Source organism: Nuphar pumila, chromosome 13 (assembly GCF_984573655.1).
Source record: "Nuphar pumila chromosome 13, dmNupPumi1.hap1.1, whole genome shotgun sequence".
Taxonomy (NCBI): domain Eukaryota; kingdom Viridiplantae; phylum Streptophyta; class Magnoliopsida; order Nymphaeales; family Nymphaeaceae; genus Nuphar; species Nuphar pumila.
In genome coordinates, this window is record NC_143261.1 from 25,925,063 (window position 1) to 25,936,764 (window position 11,702).

The 11,702-nt window shown below is 44.0% G+C and overlaps 1 protein-coding gene across 1 annotated transcript; it reads left to right on the forward strand.

The window, feature by feature from the left end:
- The first annotated feature begins 660 nt into the window (after positions 1-660).
- On the forward strand, positions 661-9,681 carry LOC149818144 (uncharacterized). The gene is made up of 6 exons (XM_089984153.1): positions 661-2,191; positions 5,835-5,890; positions 7,423-7,653; positions 8,349-8,640; positions 8,717-8,913; positions 9,235-9,681. The coding sequence occupies exons 1-6, from the start codon at positions 788-790 to the stop codon at positions 9,386-9,388; spliced, it is 2,334 nt and encodes a 777-aa protein (XP_089840279.1). The 5' UTR covers positions 661-787; the 3' UTR covers positions 9,389-9,681.
- The last annotated feature ends 2,021 nt before the right edge of the window (positions 9,682-11,702 follow it).

An 11,702-nucleotide genomic window follows, 5' to 3' on the forward strand; every position in this document is an offset into this window, starting at 1 on the left:
AGTTCTGGGAGAGAGTTTTCCTCATCAATCAAATATGCAAATGTCATGGCAGGAGGAGGATTAGCCAAATCACTTGTAAATACATAATCTCTGACTAGTTCCCAGCCTTTAGATTTCAAAAATATCTGGTAGGATCCGGGTCTTTTGGGTATAGATCCGAACCAAAAGCCAGTAAATTCCGGACCCAAACAGCATCTGAACGACCCGTTAATCGTTTCGTGGGACCACAACCACGCGTTTCCGATTCTACTTCGGGTGATTCTTTCTCAAAAAAGAAGGGCATGACTGTAATATTATGCAGAACTAAAGGTATTTGTAAGGAGACGCGGTCGAACCCGAACGGCATGGTGGAGGAGTCGTTAGGGGTCACGCTGAACGGACGACGCCTGCCCGTTTTAGAGAGAGAGAGAAAGAAATGGTCAAAATTCAAATATAACGCTCTTCTCCTTTTGGACTCCCTCACTCTCTCTTTTAGAAGAAACGGTCTCTCTCTCTCTCCCCTTCCTTCCTGGTTCGTTATTTCACTCCTCTTCCTCTTTTTCTTTATTAAGTCCCAAAATCTTTCCACCATAAATCTCAACGCCTTCTTCGATCGGTCACCAAGCCCAACTTTTACCAATTTCCTTCGTTCCCCCTTCTTCCTTTCTGCTCTCTCTCTCTCTCTCTCTCTCTCTCTCTCTCTCTCTGAGAGAACGATTCGTTAATGAAGCAAAAGGCTTGATTTTATAGTTCTCCTCGCCTTTCATAGCGAGTTGTAGCAGGTCATTGCCAGGAATCTGAAGGAGAGATGGAGAGCGTGGGCGTGGAGAGGCAGAATGCCCATATTTCTGTCGTTAACGGGCTGGAGTTTCCAGGGAGCACGATCGGGGAGAAGAAAGATAGAGAGATCAACGGCTACGAAGCAAAGATTCACGCCGGAAATGGTCTTCCGGTTGAAGCTAACGGCGTAAGTTACGCTGAAACGGAGAAGAGGAAACCGGAAAATGGAACGGAGAGGGGGGTCTCCGAACGCGGTCTCAGGATAGCCGAAAGTAAAGGAAAGAAAGAATCTACAGAGTCGGGACGCTCAGAAAAGTTGAACGGAGGCAAAAAATTGCCGGAACACGGATCGGAAAATGGATTTTCCAGCGAAGATCAAAGGACTGCAGGGTTGCCGAACGGCGAAATTTCGCCGGAGAACGGTTGGGAGGACGTGCTTCTCGCCGGGGATAAAGGAGAAGAGGAGGAAAACAAGGCCGGAGAAAACTCGTCGGAAAACGGTACTCCCTCCCGTGATCGGTCTTCCGACGGAAACGAGAGAGCGGAACAACTCTGGCCGGAGGAGGACGGCAGAAACGGCAACGTCACAATCGACGGGCTTCCGAACTGCGAGAGATCGCCGGAAAACGGTATTTGCACGGGCGACCGAGACACCGGTAAGATCGCGAGGGAGGAAAAGCTCGTCATCGTTCCTCACTCGCTGCTTCCCAGGCCGGAGCCACCCCGCGGCACCGCCAATCCGGCGGAGCACCGCCATTTCGAGCGGTCGCGGTCGCAGCCAGCCGAATCGGCTTCGATCGGGCGGTTATTCCGGGAACGCTCCTCGGCGATCCTTAAGCGGTTCTCGTCGTCGAGCGGCAGCTCCGGCGAGGTGATCGACGGCTTCAACCAGTTCCACATTCCGGGACTCAAGGTGACCGTCCATCTCAAGGAGGAGGGCCCGGATCTCCGCGGGCGGGTCTCCTTCTTCTCGAGGTCGGGGTGCCGTGACTGCACCGCCGTTAGGGCCTTCTTCCGGGAGAAGCGGCTCAAGTACGTCGAGATCAACGTCGACGTGTTCCCGGCGAGGGAGGCGGAGCTGGTCCAGCGGACGGGGAGCAACGCCGTGCCGGCGATCTTCTTCAACGAGAAGCTGCTCGGAGGGCTCGTTGCGCTCAACTCGCTCAGGAACAGCGGGCAGTTCGACCGGAGGCTCGCCGAGATGACCGCCGGACGGTGCCCGGACACCGCTCCGGCAGCGCCCGTTTACGGGTTCGACGACGACGACGACGAAGCCGAGCGGCTCGACGGGCTCGCCGGGATCGTCAGGGTGCTCAGACACCGGCTGCCGATTCAGGACCGGCTGGTCAGGATGAAGATCGTCAGGAATTGTTTCTCCGGGTGTGAGGCCGTCGAGGCGCTGATCCAGCAACTTGACTGCGGCAGGAAGAAGGTATCCTCTCTCTCTCTCTCTCTCTCTCTGTTGCTTTCTTTTCTCGATTTCCCGATTTTATCACTAGGTTCTGAAAATATCACGATTTTATTGCGATATTTTCATAAGCGGGAGTTATCTTGCAATATAGCGATAAAAAAAGTAGTTTTGGTTAGGGATGGCAGTGGGGCGGGCCGGGCCGCCCCGCCCCGCCCCGCCTCAAGATTTTATCCTCCACCCCTGCCTCCATCCCCGGCGGGGATGGATTTTATCCTCCACCCCCGCCTTCATCCCCGTTTCATGTCCTCCATCCCCGGTTCAAACGGGGATGGGGCGGGGATCGTGGCGGGGACAGGGTGGGGCGGGGAGAAGTGCACGTCCATCCCCGCCTCCATCCCCTGACGGGATGGATTTTAACCTTCGTCCCCGCCTCCATCCTCATTTCATACCCTTCATCTCCGGTCCAAACGGGGCGAGGCGGGGCAGGGCCCCTCTTTCCCCGGTACACTGCCATCACTAGTTTTGGTGCCCTATTATAGTTTTATATTCCGTTGATGTTTCCTTCAAGAAAGGAAAACGTTTTAATTTATCGCGATATTTTTCCTACACCGATATTTGTGACGTTTCCCTACATCAAAGTCTTGGACAACGGGCTAGTCCGGGACTCCGAGTCAACACTTCGTACGAGTGTCGTGATACCTATGGCTAAGCGGGATATTTAATTCTGACACGTAGCTCAATTCTTTTTATCATGAAATTGCAAAACAAAATCGTCCATTTTGATGCCCATCAATATCATCATCGGCAAATATCTTTAATTACCTTCTCTTTTACCATTTTACGATCCTTTCCTTCGTCATTTTGTTTTAAAAGTTGTAGCTAATGAACCCAACAGCTCGTGAAAAACTCGTTCAAGTGCGTAGAATGAGCTAAAGGAGGGAGTCTCGAGCAGCTTGCACAGGTCACAGAGTCGAGCACGAACGGGGAGTGCTGGGCTCCGCTCGGCAAAGATAATTCATGTAAGAAAAAGTCGGCCCGCATGGCTCCGCGAACACGCCCTTTTCGCATGGAAATCCTTTTTCAGGATGGTTTGGGAATGCTCTTTCCTGCTGGAAAGGAAAAATAGGTGTTTTTGGAGCTGGGGAAAGGGTTTTCCTTCTTCTTTTTTAAACAAAACTCAGCCTTTAAAAGTTTTTTTCTTTTTTTTTTAGTGATTATTTGGATTTGGACCTCGGGTAGTTTCAATTTGGTCAGAAGCTTCCTCCCTTTGACAAAAACTTCCAAACTACAAGATCAAAAGTCTACTCTTTTGGATAAACGTCCCTCTCTTTCGAAATTTTTGGGTTTTGTTTGTCACCATCTTCAATTTCCAAAAGAGACCCACAAGAGTTTGGTCAAGCACGAAAATCTTTTTTTTTTTTTGGATTTATAACCCTAAGAAACTGCACCCGGCATGAAGACTTCTGGCTCAGCCTGCATTACCAACTGTCATCCAGCATAAAGCTCCAAGGCTAAGACCCCTGCCCCTGAGGCCTAAGCTACTCATTGGCTTGGACACCAATGAAAATCGAACCTTGACTGCCCGTCTAGCAGCCAAGGCCCCACCCCACTACGCCAAACCCGATTGGAGCCACAAAAACCTACTTTGTTGACTCCACCGCTTGGTTGGATAGACCGGACCCAGATACTGCCTAATACAATAGATGAGTTTAGTAGGGTTGGGTTTGGGGGCATTCCAATACTTGATTCAAATGGACGTCATCGGCACTTTATATACATATGGGCTGTCTTTATCATTACTCCAGGTCGGTATACGGGTAGGGGTTTCTGGAGGTTAGACCTAGATCTGACTCAATTCTGACCCCTGTAGGTAACCTTTCTCTGCAAATTGGGATTCACTAGGTGAGTCTGTGCAACAACCAACCATTCCATACCATGGATTGTTGTTTTCTCCCAAACATTTAATTAGTACTGATATTATAGTAGAATAACACTGTACCATAGTCTTTAGCAGAAAGTCATAGACTTGAGCTTTATTTGATCAATTTGAGCCCCCTGATGTGTGTTATACATGATTGATTTTTTTAGGAATTGCTCATCAGATTAGGCCATTTTGGCACAAAAAAACATGATTTTCTTTTTAATCATGATTACTAACTTTTAACCCATTTACTGTAAGACATTTATCATGCGTAAATTAGACAATTGATCTCCAAGATGTAACAAGAGTTTGAAATTAGATTTGGCCAAAGTCCCAAGTTGTGGTTTAGAAGTGGCATTTGTTTTAACTCCAAGTTGAGCCCATGTGCATCCCTGCCAACCATGTCTCGGTTTGTAACCCTTTTTCTAGTAACAAGTGATCTGTCTCTTTCTCAAGCTTTGGGCGATCCCCACTTTTATAATTTTAAAAATATTGACTTTGAGCTACATTAGATCACTATCCTAAACATCCCTAGCAATCTCTAAGTTAACAGGACAAAGTTATTGTTGTGGGGCTTGTGGTTGTGCCCAATTAATGGTCAGGATGACCCATAACAATCTCTTAACATCATCAATTTTTTGAATCAATTCAGCTTTCATTTGACAAGGATAGGACAGAAGGATGATGACATACTGGGCAGCGGTTTGCCCACTACTATGTGTCTGTGGGCTCCAAACCAAACAAACAGTGTGATCTATAGTTTTTTTTTTTATGACGAGTAGCCTTCATCGAAGCTAGGGAAAACCCCAGGTGGGGCCCCACGATCACCTTGCCTTACATGGCCCACTTCTGAAAAAGCTATGGGCACCAGCGGAGTTTGATCGGGGGTCTTCAATTGAACACCTTCCCAACCCAACCCCTGACCCACGTAGGTGACACCGCGGTAGTAACGGTGTGATATAGCTTTGAAAGTGCTCTCTTACACGGGCAAATGTAGTCCATGACCTTTTTCACTTTTTTTCGCGTTTCGCTTGTCTGGTAGGAGCAGCTAGTTGAGTTGAGACTTGTAAATTAAAATCCCAAGGGTATCGTTGTATAACTGGTAGGGGTCTGATGATGATATACGAATGCAAGTATGCAACAGGGAATCAAAATGCTATTCTGAATGCTGGGCAAAGATAAGATGCCACCTAAATTATCTGCTGTATTCGAACTATAAAACATCGATCCATACTGATTTGCAATCAGTTGCGATGGAGAGGGTGCTAACCCCACTTTGCCTTTTAAAAAAAACAGTAGGATTGAGCATTATCCCCCTTTTCTGTATGGTTTGAGCCTGAAAGCTGCACTTTCCGTGATAATAGACGCACGCTGAGGACACGTTTGTTTTCTACAAAGGAGAAGAGAAAGCCTTTTCGTGAGAAACATGTCTTTTCCTGTAGGAAAACACTTCCCCAGCCTCCTTCTGAGGAAATATTTTCATACGGAAATGCACGTCCTGCAGGAAAAAAAAACAGGAGGTCCACCGCAGAGCCCACGATGATATTATTATATAAGGAGAAAAAGGAACCTTTTTTTTTATCGGAAACAGAAAAACTAAATTTAATTGGAAACCTATATTTCTTGAAGAAACGTATATTGAACATTCCTTAATTTTCTGAGGATTTAAATTGAAATTGCAAATTGGGGGGTGTTGGTTCAGAAATTCTTTTGTCAAAATAACAGGGCCTTGTTGTGTTGCAGGCAATCGAGGTGGCGAGAGAGCTTGCGAGGAAGCATTTCTTCCACCACGTATTTCAGTAAGCATGCCCAAACTCTCTCTCTCCTCGATGTTTTTAATTTTATCGTGATAATATCCAAAAACAATAAAATCCTGAATAATGTCACATGACATTGGAATACTTAAACCAGTAAAATATGTTAACTTGTATCTAGCTACCCAGATTTTTATAGGTTTTTCTTTTTATTTTTTCTAAAATTCTATCGTACGGATACAATCTAGAAGCTTAGTTTTATAGAAATAGACTCGTAGATCATCTGATTTAAATGTATAAGAAGGATTTTTTAAGGCTTGAAAATTAACGGTTTACAATTTTCATAAATATTCAAGCATACAAAATCATATTTCTTGATCAGATTACACTGTGATCCAATAGTCTATTCCAAGTAAATGGATCACGCCAAACACATCTGCAGGGATAGATTTGCAAAAAACCCTATGAAAATCTCGGTTGATACTAGTTTACATATTTTGCTGGTTTGCATATTCTAGTTTTCCATCTTGGACATATCACGATTTTAACACATTGAACATATCTCATAATAGTCGGAACATATCACGGTTTTATCATGATATCATCACGATTAACAATTTTTTAAGATTCTAGTTATGTTTGGTGTGTTTTTTTCTTAAAAAAATTAAATTTCATGCGTATCGATATTTATCTGAGTTAACCTGAAAAACAAGATTTATTTGTTTTATCATGTTCCTTGCCTAGAAAATCACAAAACCGAGATTTGTGACATTTGCCTTCACACAGTGGGTAGGTCTGAGGTTAGGCTGGATCCAGGTGGCCCTTTCAGCTTTAACAAGACCTGGACCCGTATCTGTTTGGGTCTATCATTCTGAAGTCTGGTCGTGAATGTATTCTAAGTTCCAACCAGGTTGAATAAATTAATGGGTTCCATTTAGGCCAGATTGGGATCTATGCCCACAGTTCATCTAATCCTTTAACTCTATTCCACTCACAAGTGTGTTCAGCATATTTGTTAAGAATGATAGCTTAGATTTAATCCAAGGGAGAGACACCCTCGAAGCGCCCCCTTTCTGCCCGTGAGTACATCCAGCTTAGACCTTGTGGCAAGAGACACCACCTGTGGGTTTCTAACTTGTGAAGTCCGCTCAACTTGATGACATTCACAAATCACCCCTACCAGATGTGCGAAGTCCTTGTGGGCAATCCAGCATAAAAATATGATCTTATAAAATTTTAGTACATTGCGGGCTCTTGATTTTTGAAGATCTTTAAAATCTTGCACACAACACAAACTCATGATCCAAAAAATGCTTTCTACTATATATATATATATATATATATATATATTAGATTAGCTTTCTACTAAACAATTAATGTAGATTATATCTGTAGTTCAGATCCTGAACAAAACAAAAAAAATGTGAAAAATAGCGTTTCCAGCTAGATAGTATGTGCAATAGACTGTAAACATTACATCTCTTTGTAGCTTTTAGTGCGGAACTGCCCTTTATGACTTGTGGGTGACCAATTGGCATACAGAGGCTTGTCTCACACATTGGTTTGGATGATTGCAGGGAGAAAGATTTCGAGGATGGCAACCATTTCTTTCGGTTCCTGGAGCATGAGCAATTCATACCCAAATGCTTCAACTTCCGGGGATCCACCAACGACGAGGAGCTGAAGCCTGCGATCCAAGTGGGTCAGAGGCTTACCAAGATCATGCTCGCCATACTCGAGAGCTATGCATCCAACGACCGGCATCACGTTGACTATGCTCGCGTTGGAATGAGCGAGGAATTCCGAAGGTCAATGTCCCCCTTGCTTGTTTCCTTCTTGGAAACGGATCAGATTGATCCGATCCAAATTTGAATTCTCAAATTCTTGGCACATGTGCAGTGTGCACTGCAGCAGCAATTGGGGTTAAAAAAAATTATGAATCCCTAAGTGCTTTTTGGGTTCCTCCCTGCAGTCGGATGGGTCAGTTTTTATCCTCATGGCACTCGGTGCACTGCTGCTGCAGCACCTCATTTGCATCGCTGCAGCACATGGTTCGGGCGGCTGCAGTACTTGTGGGTGCGGTTGTGTGCACTTGATGCATACAGTTGCAGCACAGTGCAGCACTTGCTCGTGTGGCTGTGGCACATGGTGCACACTGCGGCAGCAACTTGGGGTGCACAATTTTTTATGGTTCCTAGGTGTTTTTCGGGTTTCTCCTGTCAGCAGGGGTCAGCGCCCAAAACACCTTATATAGGGGCCAGAATTTTGGAATGTTGTGGCGCCCTGTGCATGGGTTGCCTGCCTACTGCATGGGTTGCATCGGATCTTCTCTCGCGTTCAGCGTGTCTAATTCAGACCCAGATGTGAGAAAGATCCAATAATGTAGATCCGCACTTACACAAGACTCATAAGATGATGGACACTAGTAGCACAAATGACAGATTGAACTATTAGAGTATAACTATTTGACAAGGATGCTTAACTAAAATATTTGCTTTTGCAGGTATGTAAATCTTGTTCAAGATTTACAACGGGTAGATATGTCAGCTCTATCTGTGGATGAGAGGCTGGCCTTCTTCCTGAACATATACAATGCCATGGTGATCCATGCACTCATAAGGATGGGACGGCCGGAGGGATTGATGGATCGGAGAGCGCTCTTCGGTGAGTTTCAGTACGTCATCGGCGGCCAACCATACTCGCTCTCGGCCATAAAGAATGGCATCCTTCGGTGCAACCGACGGCAACCGTATTCGCTCGCTAAACCGTTTGGCGCCACAGATAAACGCCAACAGGTACTTGTGAGAAACAAGTTCTTTGTCATACTGTCTTTGCACACATGACTGACCCAATGTTCATGTTTCCTTTCAGTTTGTGCTCCCCAAGCCTAACCCATTGATCCATTTTGGACTCTGCGATGGCACTAAGTCGAGCCCGAGGGTTTGGTTTTTCTCGGCTGAGAGTATCGAGGCGGAGTTAAGATTTGCTACCAGGGAGTTCTTCAGGGAAGACGGCCTAGACATGGACTTGGAGAAGAGGACTGTGTCTCTAACCAAAATCGTCAAGTGGTAAGCTTCAGACTAGCTCAAACGACCTACTTTGAGACTCAATTGGGTCTCAAGCTGATCCCACCAATGCTCTGTGACTCGGACCACGTTTGAACCCAATAGGAATGTATCCTAGTCATGCAATAATCAATCCAGCCTAGGTCTGCTTAGTGAAGTCATTTTAAGTATAGATCAAGTCTTGGTCTAGGCTTAGATTATCCTTCAAAGACTTCATAGAGTCAACCGTTTATTGACGTTGGAGTTCATGAACTTGGTTACCAAAAACACAGCCTTAATCTTCTTTATTTCATGAACTAATCTGATGTTGCTTCTTTTTCTCAGGTACAGTGCAGATTTTGGGCAGGAAAAAGACTTCCTAAATTGGGTCATCAACTACTTGGATGCAACAAAGGCTGGTCTCTTGACTCACATACTTGGTGATGGTGCACCTTTCAATATCGTCTACAAGAATTATGATTGGTCATTAAACGTGTGAGATACCTAAACATTCCCAAAGAAAAATATATTGGGAAAAAAATCAGATAGGAAATTTGTGAGATGGTAGTGCTCTGTGTGAATTGATTGATTGCAGGAGTAAACAAGATTTGAAATCCTTGGAAATGTTGTATATAATAATGTGGTTTTGGTAGCTTTGGCTCATATAGTATGTCAGCTGATGCTTGGTTATGGAGTGAATCAACGATCTTTGGGATTTTTTTATTGTGCTTATCTTGTAAAGGGAGGTGATTGGCAAGTCGCAGTTTTAGACTTAAACACCACGTTTGGCCACATAAAGTATCCGTTTTAGGGTCCACAAAAGAAGCTCTCTCTCTCTCTCTCTCTCTCTCTCTCTCTCTCTCTCTCTCTCTCTCTCTCTCTCTCTCTCTCTCTCTCTCATCCAGGGATTCAAAGGCCCTTTAGAGACTCACTCAATACATACGCTAGCTTGATCTATAGCTGCATCATGAGATTCAGAATTCAGAAGAACTCCACCTTCACCCATCTTAATGGATATCCTAAAAGTGACAATGCAACGAACTCATGTACTAATGCGGATTAATTACCTACTAAATACTCATATGTAAAGTGTTGTTGGATTTATGGCGGTAGTGGAATTTAGATAATGACAATTACTTGGGTCATCATCTCTCTCTCTCACACAGGGAGAAATCCATGTCAGGTAGAGAGACCGGCCACACTGGGAAATCATGCTGAACTATGGTCGCCACAATCTACGGTGCAAAACCTTGATGCGCCCCCTACCTCACCAGGGAGTCTCTGCTGCTTTGGCCTTGTGGCAAGGGACACACTGAAAGAAGCATGCAGATGAAAGAAAAATGTTGTTATTGAATCAATACATTCGTGGGATACGATACACCTTATACAGAAGAGAAGGAGATATGTTACAACAATGCAGTAGTGATATCAAAACACCCAAAATGTGGTAATCGTGGCATGCGTTACCACATTTTGCTATTATTTAATACTTATCCAACAAACGTGTTACCCTGCCCATATCCATTTGGTACTTTGATCTTATCATATCCATATGTAACAGTATGGATAAGATAACGATAATACTAACACTCCCCTAAGGTGGGGCCTGTGGGTTCAACAACCCCAGCTTGCTCGTGTGTTGATGAAAATGATCACGTACCAAAGGTTTGGTGAAGATATATGTATATTGTGAAACAAACAAAACAAACTGGGTACATACTGCACCACACTGATTTTTGTCACGAATAACATTATGATCAATCTCAATGTGTTTCGTTGGCTCATAAAATATGAGATTGGCAGGTAAAGCAGCTTTATTATCACAATATAGCGTCATGGGCTATGAATGACGAATGTCAAGATCAGTGAGCAATGATTTTAATCAGGTTAATTCACAACACGCCAAGTCCATAGCCCGATATTTTGCTTCAGCTGAGGATCGAGCGACTATGGTTTGCTTCTTCATTTTTCATGAGATGGGACTATCGTCAAGAATGATGAAATAGCCTGAAGTGGATCGTCGGGTCATGGGGCAGGAAGCCTAATTTGTATCACAGTAACCATTCAAATGAATACATGATCCGATGTCCCTTTAAGATACTTAAATACATGAAGAGTTGCTTGCATATAGGAAACTTTGGGCTTATGCATGAACTGACTCATAATATGTATGAAATAAATAATGTCGAGCTTGGTGATGGTGAGATAAATAAGTCGCTCAACGAGCTGTCGATATGTAGTGGCTTCATGCAGAATGTTGTCATGCTCATTATAGAGTTTAGTATAGGGGTCCATTGGTATGGCTAGTGGTTTTGCTCCAAGGTACCACTATTTGCGATGATATCTAAAAGATATTTTCGTTGAGAGAGAAAAATGCCCTGTTTGGATTATGACACCTCAAGTCCCAGAAAATATTTTACCTTTCAAAGATCCTTAATGCAGAATAAATTATTTAAGGTTGCTTTGACATTCTCAATATAGGCAATATAGTTCCCAACAATAATAATGTTATCGACATAAACAAGGATGAACACGCAGGCAACTGAAGTATTTCTGAAGAACAATGAGTAGTCCGCCTTTGACGGTGTAAAACCAAGATTTTTAAGGGATGATGAAAACTTCGCAAACCAATTGGGTGAAGATTGCTTGAGTCCATAAATGGACTTATCCAAGTGACAAACTTTCGTCTCCCTCTGACTCAAAAATTCTGGAGGAAGAATCATATATATTTCTTCCTCTAAGTCACCATGTAAGAAAATATTGTTAAGCATCAAATTGATAAATAACCCATTGAAAGATTGCAGCCAAGGCAA

Bases quoted from the DNA above. Each gene is read 5' to 3' on its own strand.
- LOC149818144 (XM_089984153.1), top strand. From the start codon at position 788: ATGGAGAGCGTGGGCGTGGAGAGGCAGAATGCCCATATTTCTGTCGTT. The intron at 2,192-5,834 runs GTATCCTCTCTC...GTTGTGTTGCAG, and splicing joins TTGACTGCGGCAGGAAGAAG to GCAATCGAGGTGGCGAGAGA. The intron at 7,654-8,348 runs GTCAATGTCCCC...TTGCTTTTGCAG, and splicing joins ATGAGCGAGGAATTCCGAAG to GTATGTAAATCTTGTTCAAG.